This window comes from Hemibagrus wyckioides, linkage group LG09 (genome assembly GCF_019097595.1).
Source record: "Hemibagrus wyckioides isolate EC202008001 linkage group LG09, SWU_Hwy_1.0, whole genome shotgun sequence".
NCBI lineage: Eukaryota > Metazoa > Chordata > Actinopteri > Siluriformes > Bagridae > Hemibagrus > Hemibagrus wyckioides.
This window is the reverse complement of record NC_080718.1, coordinates 3,206,890-3,225,071: the sequence shown is the minus strand read 5'-3', so window position 1 is coordinate 3,225,071 and position 18,182 is coordinate 3,206,890. Positions and strand designations below refer to the sequence as shown.

The window sequence follows — 18,182 nt, the reverse complement described above, 5'->3', positions numbered from 1 at the left end:
TTAAATCAGAGGCAGTCCAGCACACACAGGTTGCTCTACGGGCTTTATGTCTTTGTGGTTGGCAGGAAAATAATAGATATGCTGCATGAAAGGTTGATTCCTCACAGCTCATGAGTCACAACATCAGTCTCGTGGAATCCAAGGCTTAAGTTAATACGTTTTTAATTCCTAATATGTTTAAGACTTTAGAATCATTTAAAAATACTGTGGGTGATTATGCGCGTGAGGCGCACCGTACACTACCGACAGAAGTCCCGCACACGTCAGACGCTCCCTAAGAAGGTGGTGTCACGTGATCAGTTCCTAAACGGGGAGCAAACATGGCGGAAACGCGTGTGGCGCTCCAAGACAAACTCCAGTGGAACTGCTAACGCTAGTTTAACGTCAGGCGTGTTTTTAATCAGCTTATAGTCGTGGTCTGGCTATCGGACGCCCTTCATAAAGCTGCAGCATGGACGAGGGGAATAAAATACAGTTTCCGTCCCTTCCTGTATGCAAGGAGGACCAACTGGTATGCTAGCTATGCGAGCTAATGGTAGTTTATGAAAGGAATAAAATCGAAAAGTAAATATTTGTCCTTGTGTGACAAGACAATAAGGCCTTAAAAGCAATTCCTAATTTCCTGAAATGTGATGAAGTGCCTCATTTACTCACTACGGGATTGTTTAGTCACGTTTCTTAACCTGATAAGCAGATGGCCGAATCCCAAACGTCTGCCTTTAGGATAGTTAGGGTGTCACATAGGACGGATAAAGTCATTGCGTCATTCAGGAAGAAGTGTCCCTAGATAGAGAGCGCGGAGCGGATTCGGATTTAGCCAATGTCTCAGAAGAAGCGTTACAATAGCAGATGAATTTGGCAAAGATGTCCACTCTTTCTTTGTTTTTTGTTTTGTTACAGGACTGGTCATATCCCATGCGAAGAGAGATGCAGGTGATTGAAATGATTTTACAATATAAAATCTTAATTTCAAGCTGTTGCTGGATATAAAGAAATTAGTGTGTATACATAGTGGTGGTCACTAAAACAACCCAATGCAATGGTTTTGTTTTTTGTTTTAAATATATAAAGGAAATCCTCCCTGGACTCTTCTTAGGGCCCTACTCTGCTGCAATGAAGAGCAAGGTAATCCTGGTCTCAAAATGAACCGTGATGTGATGACAGAGAGGTCAGGAAAATTGTGGATGCCTTGTGAAATAACACACCTTATACCACCGCACTGTTGTTCGCAGGTTCGATCTGAATGGTAGGAGGTTGTGGATTATTTTGGTATTAAAGCACCTGTGACAGTAGTTTCAGCTCAAATTCATATCGCAGCTTTACATTAATGCACTCAAAGGTGCTACCATGTCAGTTCTGTCAATTGTAAAAGTGATGACAAGAATGATCAGGTAACTAGAAATGAATGAAAGCACAGACATTACTCAATAGTAATTGTATTCTTTTGTGGAATAATTCACTTTGTGGCATGTTGTTATGGGAAAGTAAATCCACTTCCACTTTATCACGTCATCTCATCATTGTTTACTTTTCTGTAAAAGCATGACATGGATGGTTTTATTCCAGACCATTTCCAGCAAAAGTAATATAGTGCCATTTCCAAAATAAAACATTTTTAAATAATTATGCAGTCTGAAAGACCCAGCTACCTTGTGTTGTGTCTAAGACGTGAAGTAAACTGCTGCTTTGAGGAAGTATCTATTTTGATTTGCTTCTGTTAAATGGAGTGGGATCTCATTTCTAATCGATCGGCATGTAAGAGCATGCATTCCTTTAATCATCACATCATTCTGTCTTTTTTTTTTTTTTTAATAATAGCTCTCTATGCTGGAGAAGCAAGGGATAACTCACATAGTGTGCGTTCGACAAGACATCGAGGCCAACTTCATCAAACCTAACTTCCCCCTCAAATTTAGGTACGTAACTTACTTTAATGTTATTGCTTTTGTGCTTATATGTTGATATATAGTCGGGTAAAGTGCTGCTGAGTCATAAAACAAAATTAATAAGATGAGGACAAACAAGTTTCAGTTCCAGTGAAGGAGATGTGGCGGTCCTGCTGAAGAGGTGTGGCTTTAGAGCAAATCACTCCTTTGTGATGGACAAGTTTATTTGAGGAGGTGTGGTCATTTTTGATAAAGGAGGTGTTGCATTTGTACCTGTCACTCTTAATGGAGAAGGTGTGGCCTCTGTATCTGTCACTCCATATGAAGGGGGTGTGGCCTATGCACCTTTCATACTTAATGAAGGAGTTTTGGCTTCTGTACCTGTCACTCTTAATGAAGGAGGTGTGTCACCTTCACCTGTCACTCTTAATGGAGGAGGTGTGGCCTTTGTATATGTTACTTTTAATGAAGGTGTGGCCTATGTACCTGTGGCTCTTAATGAAGGAGGTGGGGCACCTTTACCTCCCACTCTTAATGAAGGGGGTGTGGCCTCTGTACCTGTCATTCCTAATGAAGGGGGTGTGGCCTCTGTACCTTTCACTCTTAATGAAGGAGGTTTGGCTTCTGTACCAATCACTCTTAAAGAAGGAGGTGTGGCAACTGTTCCTGTCACTTTTAATAAAGGGGGTGTGGTATATGTACCTGTCACTCTTAAAGAAGGAGGTGTGGTACCTGAATCTGTCACGCTTAATGAAGGAGGTCTGGCATCTGTACAAGTCTCTCTTAATGGAGGTGTGGCCTCTGTACATGTCAGATTTAATGAAGTAGGTGTGGCCTGGCAATTTCAGTAAAGGAGGTATGGCCTCTTTTCTCATTATTCACGAAGGCGTTGTAGCTCTGTGCTTGTGGCCTAAAAGAGGAATATCCTCTATGCTCGTCTGTCAAAGTAAAAGGGGTGTGGCCTCTAATCCTGTCAGACTTGATGAAGGATGTATCTATTATAAAGAAGGCATGACCTGTTACTCTCTGTGTAGGAGGCGCAGCCTGCATGTTACTCTTGATAAAGATGGTGTGATCATTGTCATTGTTGTGCTTGATTCATGCCAATTTCAATAATCCATTTTCACTCCTATTTATGTCTCTAAATTTATTATTCCTGTTTGCAGATACCTTGTTTTAGATATTGCGGATAACCCCGTGGAGAACATCATTAAATATTTCCAAATGGTATGTTGACGGTATGTTGTATTAGGATTGTGTATTCTTCATGTCCTTCTAATGTCTCTCTCTCTCTCTCCTCTCAGACTAAAGAATTTATTGATGGCTGTTTAGAGACTGGAGGTAATTGATATTGATACTGATTCTGTTATGTGTATGATCTATAGGATTGTTTATAACAATAATACTGTATAATCTCGCTTGTGGTAAATAGCTGCTCTTTTTTTCCCCACAGGAAAAGTTCTTGTTCATGGAAATGCAGGGATTTCCAGAAGGTATGATTTTAGTGCCATCACTTTTATTTTAATAATCATTTAGTTGATCATTGCATTCAATTATTAATTGCGTTATCTATTCATATAGATTAATGCTACTTATAAGTGCAATATAAATAGATGGATGGAGTGCTGATCTGTCATATTTCTTTCCTTCAGCGCTGCCTTAGTTATTGCGTACCTTATGGAAACGTTTGGCGTGAAGTACAGGTAATACTGCAGAAGTTAGACAAAACTGTATTAAGACATTGTGTTTGTATTTGTGATGCAGCTCAGTGTTTTGTGCTTCTTCTTTTTTTTAATTATTACTACAATCCTTGGTGTTTCTTCACAGAGATGCTTTCAGTCACGTCCAGGAGCGAAGATTCTGCATCAACCCTAACGTAGGCTTTGTGCATCAACTACAGGTACAAATTAAAACTCAGGAAACAGGAAAGCTGTCTATTAATGTGACAGTCACTATTTTTTTAAATAAATCACCAGAGGTCATTTGGATGAACCTTTGGTTATGGAGATGCTTGCAGCAATGATTGTTCTGCCAAGAGAACTGGAGCTATAGGAGCTATGTTTTCACCGTTACCAGGAATAATTATTACGCCGTAAACATTATTATTGTACATATTTTGCCCTCAGCATCCCACACAAACGCATAAATGTGCAACTGGATTCAGGAAGGTGCTGCACGTGACAGCAGATAAAATTGGTTTGCTCTCAGACTCTCATTAGCAGTGTCTCTTCACTAAACTTAATCACTATTTGATTCATTGCCAAGAAGTTTAGTCAAACCCGTACAATCGCCCACAGGCTGAGAAAATCCAGCTCTGAACTGTTCAAATTACACAAACTGTCATGGCAGGAGAGCACCACACACAGCCCCCGAGCTGCAAAATTTGACCCTGACTGGGAAATGGGGCTAAAGACTGTCACTTTTAATGAAGGAGGTGTGGTCTCTGTATCTGTCACTCTTCATCAAGGAGGTGTGGCTTCTGTACAAGACATTCTTAAAGAAGGAGGTGTGGCCTCTGTATCTGTCAGATTTAAAGAAGGAGGTGTGGCCTCTATCTGTCAATTTTAATGAAGGAGGTGTGGCCTCTGTATCTGTCACTTAAAAAAGGTGGTGTGGCTTCTGTACCTGTCAATTTTTAAAAAAGGAGGTGTGGCCTCTGTATCTGTCACTTTTAATGAAGGAGGTGTGGCTTCTATACAAGTCAATCTTAGAGGAGGTGTGGCCTCTGTATCTGTCAGTTTTTAAAAAAGGAGGTGTGGCCTCTGTACCTGTCACTTTTAAAAAAGGAGGTGTGGCTTCTGTACCTGTCACTTTTAAAGAAGGAGGTGTGGCCTCTGTATCTGTCACTCTTCATCAAGGAGGTGTGGCTTCTGTACAAGACATTCTTAAAGAAGGAGGTGTGGCCTCTGTATCTGTCAGATTTAAAGAAGGAGGTGTGGCCTCTATCTGTCAATTTTAATGAAGGAGGTGTGGCCTCTGTATCTGTCACTTAAAAAAGGTGGTGTGGCTTCTGTACCTGTCAATTTTTAAAAAAGGAGGTGTGGCCTCTGTATCTGTCACTTTTAATGAAGGAGGTGTGGCTTCTATACAAGTCAATCTTAGAGGAGGTGTGGCCTCTGTATCTGTCAGTTTTTAAAAAAGGAGGTGTGGCCTCTGTACCTGTCACGTTTAAAAAAGGTGTGGCTTCTGTACCTGTCACTTTTAAAGAAGGAGGTGTGGCCTCTGTATCTGTCACTTTTAATGAAGGAGGTGTGGCCTCTGTATCTGTCACTCTTAAAAAAGGAGATGTGGCTTCTGTACCTGTCACTTTTAATGAAGGTGTGGCCTCTGTATCTGTCACTTTTAGTGAAGATGTGGTCTCTGTACCTTTCACTGTTAATGAAGGAGGTGTGGCCTCTGTACCTGTCACTTTTAATGAAGGAGGTGTGGCCTCTGTATCTGTCACTCTTCATCAAGGAGGTGTGGCTTCTGTATAAGTCAATCTTAAAGGAGGTCTCTGCATCTCAAATTTAAAGAAGGAGGTGTGGCCTCTGTATATCACTTTTAAAAAAGGAGGTGTGGCTTCTGTACCTGTCACTTTTAAAAAAGGAGGTGTTGCCTCTGTTTCTGTCACTCTTCATCAAGGAGGTGTGGCCTCTGTATCTGTCACTTTAAATGAAGGAGGTGTGGCCTCTGTATCTGTCACTCTTAAAAAAAGAGGTGTGGCTTCTGTACCTGTCACTTTTAATGAAGGAGGTGTGGCCTCTGTATCTGTCACTTTTAATGAAGGAGGTGTGGCCTCTGTATCTGTCACTTTTAGTGAAGATGTGGCCTCTGTACCTTTCACTGTTAATGAAGGAGGTGTGGCCTCTGTACCTTTCACTGTTAATGAAGAAGGTGTGGCCTCTGTACCTGTCACTTTTAATGAAGGAGGTGTGGCCTCTGTACCTGTCACTTTTAGTGAAGGAGGTGTGGCCTCTGTACCTGTCACTTTTAATGAAGGAGATGTGGCCTCTGTATCAGTCACTTTTAATGAAGGAGGTGTGGCCTCTGTACCTGTCACTTTTAATGAAGGAGGTGTGGCCTCTGTACCTGTCACTTTTAATGAAGGAGGTGTGGCCTCTGTACCTGTCACTTTTAATGACGGAGGTGTGGCCTCTTTAAAATCACGTAACGTTCACTGTTGTGTTTTTTGTATCTGTAGGAATACGAAGCGATCTATCTCGCCAGACTAACCATCAAGATGATGTCACCCATCCAGTTGGGTCGATCTTTCTCCATTCAAGCAGGAACGACAGGTCGGGTTCTGACAATTTGGTTTGGAGATTTCTATTATTGAATAATTGAGATTCATTTTATACTTATAAGATTTATTCTAACGTTATAGCATGAAACTTTTGTATAATATGTTACATGAAAGCTTTCCCTAGAGTATATGTCTAATTATAAAAATAAATTTTATAACCATGCGCTTTAATTCTTTTAATTCTGTTAACTTCCGGGTTGTTTTCACAGGGAGCCGGAAACGAACACTAGAAGATGATGATGAATTTGGGAATATGCAAGTTCAGGCAGCGCAGAACGGATAAACCATACTTTAGAGCTTAGCTGCATTAGATTTTTTTTTTGTTTGTTTGTTTTACATTTTTATGGGATTTAAAATTGTAAATATCGTGATGATATTTTTTTTTTTTGTAAAAAATAATAGGGAGGGTGGGGGGAGGGGCTGCTCCTCGAACCTGGGGAACATTTGATATCTGTTGGGGGATTTTTTTGAGCCGTATGCACTGATGTTTTTTGCAGTTTTATAATATTTAACACATTTTTGCATTTGCAGTGGGACAGTATTGCAATAATGCTCTTTTTGATACTTGAAACTACTCTTATTTTCGCTAGATGATCGCATTTGCTCAAGGGAAAGTCAAAGGAATAATGAGAACGGTGCATCAGTGGGGTAAAGACTTCTGAATGGAAAAAGATCAATGCTTTTGCGAGAGAATTAACAACCAACTCAATAAAAGAAAAAAAAGATGGCTGAATCGTTTCGTGTTTCTGGGCTTTCATTTTCATTTTTCACACGTACAGTGAATTTCATCACTGCAAGTCGCCATGAAGTTACCAATAAACATTCCTACTGCTGGATGCCATAGTAATAATGCTTATCAACAGGTGATGCAAATAACATTCCAAAATGTTCCACAATGCTGAATTCTGAGCCTTTATGTATAGCAGTATACATATACACTGATCAGGCATAACATTATGACCACCTGCCTGATATTGTGTTGGTTCCCCTTTTGCCTCAAGGCATGGACTCCACTAGATCCCTGAAGGTGTGCTGTGATATCTGGCACCAAGATGTTAGCAGCAGATATTTTAAGTCTTGGAGGCCCCACCTCTCAACTTACAGGACTTAAAGGATACTTTTGATAGATACTGACCACTGCAGACCGGGAACACCCCACAAGAGCTGCAGTGTTCACTTGCTGCCTAATATATCCCACCCACTAACTGGTGCCATGATGAGGAGATCATCAGTGTTATTCACTTCACCTCTCAGTGCTCATAATGTTATGCCTGATCAGGGTACATCATATTATACGAGATGAAGGTGTGTGCTCGGATCCATGTTTTCCCTCCCAGTGCTAGTCTGGATCACTGGACATGCCCTCATCAGCCGTCTCTCATATCGCCAGCTCTCGTTGAAAATGAATGCTTTTGCTGAGAGACACTATATACATGAATATAGCATTATATTCAGTTTCTGTATTCTCAAATCTGATTGGTCGGAATTTTTCCATGTCTCTGAAACTAGTTCCTGCTGCAAGGTTTATAATGAAGTGTGATTAAAAATGACACTGCCTGCACAGTGATGTAAAGAGGAAAGGATTCACATAAACAGGAAAAAAAAAAGCCTTTTAATTTTTTAAAAGAACTTATTTTACCCATTCCCCCCCAAAAAAGAAAGACAATGATGCATCATATAGTATAGAAACCTTAATCTCCAACTCAAAATTTTTGTACATTTGATATAAAAATAAACGTATAAAGTAGTGTAGTGTTATTCGATTGGAACATACAGTGTACTTGTAAGCAGTTTATTCGCCACTTTCTCTGGTATACATTCTGAAAAATAAATAAAGAAAGAAAACTCCTATTAGGACTAGACATGTACCGATACTCTGTATATTACAAATGTTCAGCATGTACAAAAGCAGTGTTAACATGAACCCAAAGAAAATTAGTAATGTAATGTAATTATATACATTATATATATATATATATATATATATTATGATCTTGTAAACTGACTAAAGAGTGATTGGAAACTATATCGGCACACGTCTATCCGTAAACCTGCTACGATTCCTTTCATTCAGCTTTTCCAGTTTTGCATGCGAGCTTCAGAGTCTCTGCAATTTCCCCCCACCAGCATTTATATGAGAAACATTCGAGAGAAACCGAGCCATAAAATGTTTGGTGTCGTCTTTTCTGCTACAAGGCTAATGTAGCTAACAGTTAATTATCTACTATTTGTACATAATATGAAATAAGTGCGCAGCGTGCTAGCTATATACTTCTGTTTGTTAGCAACATTTGCTTTGTGGCTCAGATGCGAAACTAACCTTGGCTTTTTTTTTTTAATGACATGATTGTGTGTAAATAAGCAAAATGCTAGGAAACATGCTCGGGTCAGAGTTGCACAACTGGTCTTCGTTCCCTGTCGGAGAATATTTTGGTACTTTTTATTATTAATATATACATAAAATATAAATTACCATTATTAAATAGAAAAGTATATCTCTGTTGTTTGTTTTTTTTTTTTAAGAAAATATTCAAGTACCTTCTTCTTAAAGATAGCTTCCAGCATAAATGGACTAACAAGTAAAGAGACCTTCTGAGAGTTTAACAACCGGTACTTCATATTCTACTTTCACAATCTGCAACCCTTCATCATGCTGTAGATTTGGATTTTTTTCTTTTTGTCCCAGACTACCGGTAAGTCTCGGGTCGTTCTTGAGAAAATAAATGGTGCAGAAGCATGGTAGACCAGGCATACGGTCACTGTGAGCTCGGATATCAGGAGCTTGTACGCTCTGGAACGTCCCTGAAGGACTCAGTCGAAGAAGCGACACTGCATGTAGGTCTCCTCGGAGGGCGTGTAACCCAGCTTCTTGTAGAATTCCACGTTTTTCTGCGAGCACTCCAGCGTGATCTTGTAGCACTGCAGTTTTTTGCTGAGCAGAGTCAACGTCGCGACGAGTCTGTGCACGAGACATCGGACGGATTAGACGCTTTATTTTAAAAAAGTTGTTTAGTGCGTGTTTACATACAAGTGAACCGGTTCACTGCAGGAAGTGTGTACTAATGGAGGGGGTGTGGTTTTTGTGTCTGTCTCAATAATGTACGTGTGGCCTCTGTCCTTTTCACTTCAAATGAAGGAGGTGTGTCCTCTGTGCATGACAGTCTCATTGGAGGTGTGGCTTTTCTGAAAGTCAGTCTCAGTGTAGGAGGTGCGGCATCTAGAACTCAGTGAAGTAGGTGTGGCCTCTGTGAATCTGTGTCTCAGTGAATGTGTGTACTAGTGGAGGAGGTGTGGCCTCAGTGAAAGGCAGTCTCAGTGAAGGAGGTGTGCACTACTGGAGGAGGCGTGGCCCCAGTGAAAGGCAGTCTCAGTCAAGGAGGTGTGTACTAGTGGAGGAGTTGTGGCCTTAGTGAAAGACAGTATCAGTGAAGGAGGTGTGGCATCTAAAAGTCAGTCTTAGTGAACGAGTGTACTAGTGGAGGAGGTGTGAACTTAGTGAAAGTAAGTCTCAGTGAAGGAGGTGTGGCCTCTGTGAATCTCGGTCTCAGTGAATGTGTGTACTAGTGGAGGAGGCGTGACCTCTGTGAAAGGCTACATCAGTGAAAGAGCTGTGTACTAGTGGAGGAGGCATGGCCTCAGTGAAAGGCAGTGTCAGTGAAGGAGGTGTGTACTAGTGGAGGAGGCATGGCCTCAGTGAAAGGCAGTCTTAGTGAAGGAGGTGTGGCATCTAAAAGTCAGTCTTAGTGAACGTGTGTACTAGTGGAAGAGGCGTGGCCTCAGTGAAAGGCAGTCTTAGTGAAGGAGGTGTGGCATCTAAAAGTCAGTCTTAGTGAACGTGTGTACTAATGGAGGAGGCGTGGCCTCAGTGAAAGGCTGTCTCAGTGAAGGAGGTGTGTACTAGTGGAGGAGGCATGGCCTCAGTGAAAGGTAGTCTCAGTGAAGGAGGTATGTATTAGTGGAGGAGGCATGGCCTCAGTGAAAGGCAGTCTTAGTGAAGGAGGTTTGCGCTAATGTAGGAGGCGTGGCCTCAGTGAAAGGCAGTTTCAATGAAAGAGGTGTGGCCTCTGTAAATCTCTGTCTCAGTGAATGTGTGTACTAGTGGAGGAGGTGTGGCCTCTGTGAAAGGCAGTCTTAGTGAAGGAGGTGTGTACTAGTGGAGGAGGCGTGGCCTCTGTGAAAGGCAGTCTCAGTGAAAGGTGTGCACTAAAGGAGGAGGTGTGGCCTCTGTAAATGTCTGTCTCAGTCAATGTGTGTACTAGTGGAGGAGGCGTGGCCTCTGTGAAAGGCAGTCTCAGTGAAAGAGGTGTGCACTAAAGGAGGAGGTGTGACCTCTGTGAATGTCTGACTGAGTGAATGTGTGTACTAATGGAGGAGGCGTGGCCTCTGTGACCCTAACTGGGGTATTGCTAAGTGTTAATAAAAGGACAAGAATTTAGTTGTGAACTCACAGTTTACCCAACTGTTTCCCTCGGCAGACGTCACTGACCACCACTTCCTCGACACGCCCTCGCTAACAAGAAAACAGCGGGTCATACAAAATGAGCTTCAGATATTAAGACAGATAGTTTTTATGGTCATATTTATGGTCAATATATTAAAATTATTACTTTCAATGCAAAATATGTTGCTTGTCAATCACTGTATTGCCTATTGCTAATGACTGGAGTAGGAGTGTAAAGAATTTGCACTATTTTTTCTCCACACACGTAGAAATGGTAGAAATGACAGAAAGTGTGCTGTACCTTTGCACACGAATGGATGAATTTGTGCTCGACGATCAGCGTCGCCGTGGCAACAATTTGTCCTAAGTTTGTGTCCTGGACCACGATGACGTAATAGTCGCCCGTTTTCTTCATGTGTTCAAAATTCGCTGTGAAGGCAAAGCATTTGACCAGACTCACTCGGTGAGCATTACCCACAATGCACTGCTATACTATACTACATGACTTTTTTTTACCACTAGCATTGAGTCAGTTTACAAATTTAACCTCCAGACCAATGAGCAGAGAAGGAAAGTATAAAGAGATAAAGGGTGTCTAAGGCTAATTAGCTAAAAGGTTACCAAGCTAGCTACTAAACAAGGATCTGTACCTCGGAACTGCTCTTTTGTGACATCTCCTGCGACTGTGAGCTGCGAGAGAACCTTATACAGACCTGCAAGGTGAGACACACAAAAACAAAACCCTGCGTGTTAGATACATGCAGGTCTATGGATCGAGGACGGCGTGAAAGATGGACAAGTGCGTGCGTACCTCTGTCTAAGTCGGCAGGGCGGAGAGGACGGAGGACAAGGCCGTCTCCCGGCTCTAAAGGTGAGATGGGAGGAGAGAAGGACACCTTGCTGCTGCTCCAGTCCAACTCCTGGAGGAGAGAGGGGTCAAAGAGCGGCGTCTCATCCAGCAACATCTCACAGGTCCTGAGTGGAAGAAAAATCGAGAAATTAGTGAAGAGGAAGTGAGGCTCAAACCCTGAGACACGACAACAGCAACAATACAGTCACAGAAGTGGACAAATTATAAATCTGTCAGCATGCAAAGAAAAGCTTCAGTGTGCATGAAGTAATTCATCCCAAAGTTGTTGAGGTGGAGGTGCAGGCCAGTCAAGTTCCTCCACACCAAACTCACTCGTCCATGTCTTTATGGACCTTGCTTTGTACACTGGTGTACAGTCATGTAGGAACAGGAAGGGGTCATCCCCAAACGGTTCCCACAAAGTTGGGAGCATGAAATTGTCTAACATGTCTTGGTATGCTGAAGCATTAAGAGTTCCTTTTAACTGGGACTAAGGGGCCGAGCCCAATCCCTGAATTCACCGATTTAGAGGGGTGTCCCAAAACTTTTGGCAATATAGTGTACATCTCCACCAGGCAACTGCAAATAACCTTACATAAATCTGCTGCTTGGTTTTATTATTCGTCCACCTCTGTAATATATTCAGATGTGTTTCTGATGGCTACAACGTGTCTCAGACCTTCTGAGTAATGATCAGATCCAGGTTTTTAATATCATAAAACTGAATATCTGTCCAGTCTGGTGTAGCTATAATCCAGAGACATCGGATAGAAATATGGAATCATCCATCTTCTGTATTGCTTATCCTACACAGGGTCATTGCTTGTCCCAGGGAACAAGGTGGGGGTGCCAGGGCACAAGGTGCTGGAGGAAACCCCAAAGCATGGGGAGAACATACAAACTGGAATGAAACCCCCAGCCTCGGACGTGCGAGGCAAACATACTCATGTGGGCTTTCTCTAGAAGTCCCTGAGCACAGTGACTTAGCTTATTCCTTACACACCCACAAATATTCCATGAGTCAGGCAGTGTGTTCTGGCACACAGACGACTCTGTTCAGTGTACTATGATCCTCAAACATTTCCTGGTCAAATAACTCCCACACTGCATGAGGATCCAGCTCTGTACAGACGTCAGACATTTAAAACTTTGTACCCAAAGAAATGGAGATCATGAGTGTTCTCTTTAATTCATTTTCTGTTTCATAATCGTTTGACTCAAATCACTTACAGTGATCTCCATATCATCCAGTCTGATGGGTGTGTAATGTAATGTAGACATACATGAAGGGTCAGATTTCACAATACCAGTTTATTTTAGTAGAACTAGGCGTGTAGTGTGAGTGGGTGTGTGTGTGTGTTCATGCGTCATGTCCTGGGTTTTCAGGACAGGCTCTGGATTCACTATCACTTTAACCAGGATAAAGTACTTAACTAAAAAAAAGGAGGAATGAATGCCAAAAGGTCAGGCAAACAAACTTCTTTTCTTTTTAGAAAAGGTTTCAGGAGCTCTTTAAAAAAGCTAGAATTATTAACCCTTCTCCCCTCCTACCTCTTTCACTCTTTCCAACAGATGATTTCTCAGGAAACACTTCAATAAATCCGATACTTGGTTTTATTATTCATCCACCTCTGTAATCCATTTAGTTGGGTTTCTGATGATCAGATCCAACACTGCTTTAATTGATCCCTCATTAGCTGTTAAAGGATCTTTATCCTAGAATTGTTAACCATTGTAACCTTCTTCCCTTTCTTCCTATCTACTAAAAAGGAGGTTCACATCCCCTAAATATTTGATTTGTAGCAATGGAGGGAAACATAGAGGTTTTATTTAAAATCCTACAAAAGAATCCTGGTCATCCATCCATCCATCCATATGGAGAAAAATCAAGGTTTTCCTTTTTTGAAAAGGATTTTAGCAGAACCTCATCAAAAAGCTAGAACTGTTAAGCATCCTAGTAGTCATAAAATATCTATCTATCTATCCATCCATCCATCTATCCATACACTAAAAAGGAGGTTCACATAATAAATATTTGATTTGTACCAATGGAGAGAAACTATGTAAAAGCCTGCAAAAGAATCCTAGTGATCCATCCATCTGGATAAAAATCAAGGCTTTCCTTTTCTGAAAAGGATTTAAGCAGAACCTCATCAAAAAGCTAGAACTATTAAGCATCCTAGTAGTCAGAACATCTCTATCTATCTATCTATCTATCTATCTATCTATCTATCTATCTATCTATCTATCTATCATATAACTGTATAAACTGTAAACCAGTAATTATTAACCAAATATACAAAAATATGTCCATGTTTTTCTTTCACTGTTAAGAGGAACTACTTTCTGTCAGGTATAAGAACATGAATGGAGTAGCTAACACGTTACACACCACCTGTATCTGTTCTCTATTCATTTCACAATCCTAACAGTATAATTCAGTATAATTCAGACGGTTACTTACTCAAGCATACGTCGATCAGAAGCGAGGTTTACAAATTTTGTAAAAGTAAAGTGTGTACAAATGGAGAGAGAGAGAGAGAGAGAGAGAGAGAGAGAGAGAGAGAGGGAGAGGGAGAGGGAGGAGATCCGGCGCGCCGCACTTCCGCCTCCGTCACTCTGGGCGATGGGCAATGACGTGGCACACAAGCGCGAGGGGGCAAGTCCCGGGATGTCAACAGGATAAACACTCGGCTGTGTTCCAAACGGCGAGCGTGACCTTTAACCAAGTGCACACTTATTTTTTACCTCGCAGAACGCAGGCTTAGGGTATAAACCAACAGTGCTTGTAGCTGTATTTGGAACGCGGTTACACGGCGTGATTAATGTTACTCGTTTAGTCTGACGGAAATTTTGTGTAGTTGTTTGTTATTTTCGCAATAATAATAAAACCGAAGACTGTGTTGCCAAGTTCCTTATTATCTTTGCTAGAAGTCACTTTATGTTGACAATAAAGTTACGGCTGGTTGTTTCTCCATTTTGTATCTTCACATGGCTTTAATTATCCCCATACATTGGCTTGGGTGAATGTTCAAACCCCTCTAATATTTCTGATACAACCACCTTCCTGAGTTCTTCAGTAAAGAACAACATACACAATATTACCAAAAGTTTTGGGACACCCCTCCAAATCACTGAATTCAGGTGTTGTTTTTCAGGGATTGGGCTCGGCCCCTTAGTTCCAGTGAAAGGAACTCTTAATGCTTCAGCATACCAAGACATTTCGGACAATTTCATGTTCCCAACTTTGTGGGAACAGTTTGGGGATGACCCCTTCCTGTTCCAACATGACTGCACACCAGTGCGCAAAGCAAGGTCCATAAAGACATGGATGAGTGAGTTTGGTGTGGAGGAACTTGACTGGCCTGCACAGAGTCCTGACCTCAACCTGATAGAACACCTTTGGGATGAATTTTGGAGGCTGGCCAAAACTGGGACATCTGCCTTTACATGCACATGAATGTAATATGGAGTTGTCCCACCCTTTGCAGCTATACCAGCTTCAACTCTTCTGAGAAGGCTTTCCACAAGGTTTAGGAGTCTTTTGACCATTCCTCTAGAAGCACATATGTGAGGTCAGGCACTGATGTTGGACGAGAAGGTCTGGCTCACTGTCTCTGCCCTAATTCATCCCAAAGGTGTTCTATCTGGTTGAGGTCAGGACTCTGTGAAGTTCCTCCACACCAAACTCACTCATCCATGTCTTTATGGACCTTGCTTTGTGCACTGGTGTGCAGTCATGTTGAAACAGGAAGGGGTCATCGCCAAACTGTTCCCACAAAGTTGGTAGCATGAAATTGTCCAAAATGTCTTGGAATGCTGAAGCATTAAGAGTTCCTTTCACTGGAACTAAGGGGCCGAGTCCAACCCCTGAAAAACAACACCTGCACTCACTGATTTAGAGGGGTGTCCCAAAACTTTTGGCAATATAGTGTAAATATCAAACCTTACATAATAATGGTGTGAAAAACTGTATGCATTATACCTGGAGGTTTTTATGTGTGGCATATAAAATCATCATTGCACATTTGAACTTATGAAGTGTGACGATATGTGCAGATCCTCTAGAACAGTGATTTTCAACCGTGAAAGATCTTCAGGTGTGCCGTGGGTAATTATCCAATTAAATGGTCTAAAAAATGATTATTCAGTTACTGAAAATAATTTGTCATTGTTGAGTGCCTGTGTCTGCGATGTAGTGAATTGCAGTGTGATGGAAATACTCCTCCACATCAGCAGGTAGCACAATAATGAACGTGTTAATTCCTGACAATAGAATTAATGATGCACGTGACAGGTAGTGGTACGATGGCCATGAAGTGCAAATCCAAAATCAAAATAACATCAAAAAACACATTAACAAATCCAAAAACAAAATAGCAAATCCAAAACACAGCTACAGCTACAGCTACAGGGTTGATCCATCCACATCCATGGACCTGTGGGATGCTATTGTATTGATTGTCCCATTTCCCAGGAGCACAGACCCTTCCCAAGTCCTGTCCTTTGGCCTTTGGCATCATGGGTGCTTTGTCCGGTAACAGAATACTGCTATATTTAGACACCAGAGGGAGTAAAGGTGTTGTGTGGTAGCATGCATCCAATGTTTACAACATGGCTTTTCTTTGTTTAATAAGCACCATGTGCTTAATATCTGCCCCATGTGCTTAATAACTGCCCCCTTCCACCTTTTTTATTTGTAAGTCCCACATGCACACATGCTCAGACTTGACCACTTAAAAATTAAAAATGCTTGTGTCCTATTTGTGACCCCAAGATGGCAGACGAGATCTTGATTATTTGGCCAAGACCAATTAATTTAACTTTGTGCAACTATTCAGACATCTCATTGTCAAAGTAATATTTAGTGTTGGACTTTAATGTTTTGATAAATACAATTATATAGTAAGTGAGAAACTGTTTCTAAATTAAGCCTCTTCCTCACACACACACACACCCACAGTTACTGGAATTGTCTTTTAAGCTATTGATTTCAAGCACCTAAACATAAGGATTATTAAAACATGTCTAACGCATTGCACACTGAGGGGCCGAGTGGAAAGGAGGGGCAAAAAGAAACTGAGAGACGAAGAGATGGAAAATGCTAACACCAAACACAGGTTAGTGCTGATGATGAATGACAGCTTCAGAAGATGTACAGCATTATTAATGGGATTAGAGTATCTGTCATAACATAGGACATTATTAAAATTCAGAATTGTAAAATTATCATTCTTGCTTCATGCTATACAAGTATACAAGTAAATATCTTTTTCCCCCCAAGACATATTTAAGCCATATTGTTTCCACTTGAGGAATCATTGTCCTGCTGGAGACCCAGTTGCTACATACTTTGTCTTGAGGTTTTGTTTCAGTATTTGCTCAAGAGCCCATCAGTAGCAGCTTGGCAGTGCTGAGGTTTGAACTCTTCCGCTCAACAACTCAGAGCCTTAACAACTGGAGTCAGGCACTGCTGGGATCCCAATTTCCAATGGATTAATCTTGGTCAGGTTTGTCCAGTCTCATCCACAAAGGGCTGGTGTGAGGTGATGTGAGGTGAAGTGCAGGTCTTCATTCCAATCAGCAGAAGCTACACCTGATTTCATTAGTTTAATCAGTACATCTTGGCTTTCAATAAACTCAACTGTGGTGAGTTTATGAGTTGCTCAGAACTCCAAATGACTGTAGAAAGGACATTATTTATAATTACACTCTCCAGTGTTTATGATAATTCACACTCTCTGGTGTCAACCAAATGAGGATGAGGTTCCCTTTTGAGTCTGGTTCCTCTCAAGGTTTCTTCCCCTTACCGTCTAAGGGAGATTTTCCTGTCGCCTCAGGCATGCTCATTAGGGAACAATACAAATCAATTTAAATACAAGTCTTATATTAATCTTGAACTTTTTGTACTCTATTTTCTTATGTTCTGTAAAGCTGCAGAACTGAATTGAATTGAACTCAATTGTGGCTTCTGCTTGGCTGGCATGAAAACCCATAAGCGTCCCTTTCTGGTTAAGATTGGACCCCTGATTTTGGTGATCATATCCCAGGCTTGGAGTCGGGGCTTCTTCTTAGCATTAAAGCCTTTAAAGCCTTGTACATGTAAAAGTTTTGGATGTGCATACTTTGGTATGTGATGCCTCCAAGTCCTTCGCCAGGTGTTTCCTTGGAGTGAACCTTTTAGATGGTTGGAAAATGGATGGATGGATAAGTTGAGGACATTTGATAACACATGGTTTATAAGCAACTGCTTAAAATCTTAGCAGAATACAATACAGATAAATCAGCATGTCTAAACTGAGTCTTGGTTTAGGATTAAGATTATGGATGAATCCACTGCATACACAGTGTCCATTAATAATAATAATAATAATAATAATAATAATAATAATAACCTTTTACAAAGTCTCTTTACATTCACAACCAAAATCTAACAAATTTAGAAAAAGGAGAAAGAAAGTTCTCCATTTATCTTTCAGCTTTACAAGAGGAACTGGAAGAACAGATCCAGAAAAGTTAAAGTCAGGACATAAAAACTAGCAGTAGGACACATGGCAATAACAGTTATTCCATAATTCATCTTCAGTTACCGGTGCTGCAGGCCAACAGACAGCAGGTATTGAATGAACCGGGAAATGGCTCAGCTCACAGCGGGGGGAAAAAACTGCCTGGCAGAAAGCTGATATAATAGTTCACATGACTCCGGTACGGATCGTTGCA

The 18,182-nt window shown here is 41.2% G+C and overlaps 2 protein-coding genes across 2 annotated transcripts; one reads left to right on the top strand and one right to left on the bottom strand.

The window, feature by feature from the left end:
- Nucleotides 1-291: 291 nt before the first annotated feature.
- On the top strand, nt 292-6,904 carry styx (serine/threonine/tyrosine interacting protein). Its single transcript, XM_058399346.1, has 11 exons — nt 292-511; nt 901-933; nt 1,072-1,125; nt 1,819-1,916; nt 3,053-3,113; nt 3,191-3,227; nt 3,340-3,379; nt 3,539-3,589; nt 3,714-3,786; nt 6,070-6,163; nt 6,381-6,904. The coding sequence occupies exons 1-11, from the start codon at nt 452-454 to the stop codon at nt 6,452-6,454; spliced, it is 675 nt and encodes a 224-aa protein (XP_058255329.1). The 5' UTR covers nt 292-451; the 3' UTR covers nt 6,455-6,904.
- Nucleotides 6,905-7,762: 858 nt separating this feature from the next.
- Nucleotides 7,763-14,084, bottom strand: gnpnat1 (glucosamine-phosphate N-acetyltransferase 1). Its single transcript, XM_058399347.1, has 6 exons — nt 13,927-14,084; nt 11,424-11,587; nt 11,263-11,325; nt 10,914-11,041; nt 10,620-10,681; nt 7,763-9,130 (listed from the first exon to the last, which is right to left on the bottom strand). The coding sequence occupies exons 1-6, from the start codon at nt 13,932-13,934 to the stop codon at nt 8,983-8,985; spliced, it is 573 nt and encodes a 190-aa protein (XP_058255330.1). The 5' UTR covers nt 13,935-14,084; the 3' UTR covers nt 7,763-8,982.
- Between the last annotated feature and the right edge of the window lie 4,098 nt (nt 14,085-18,182).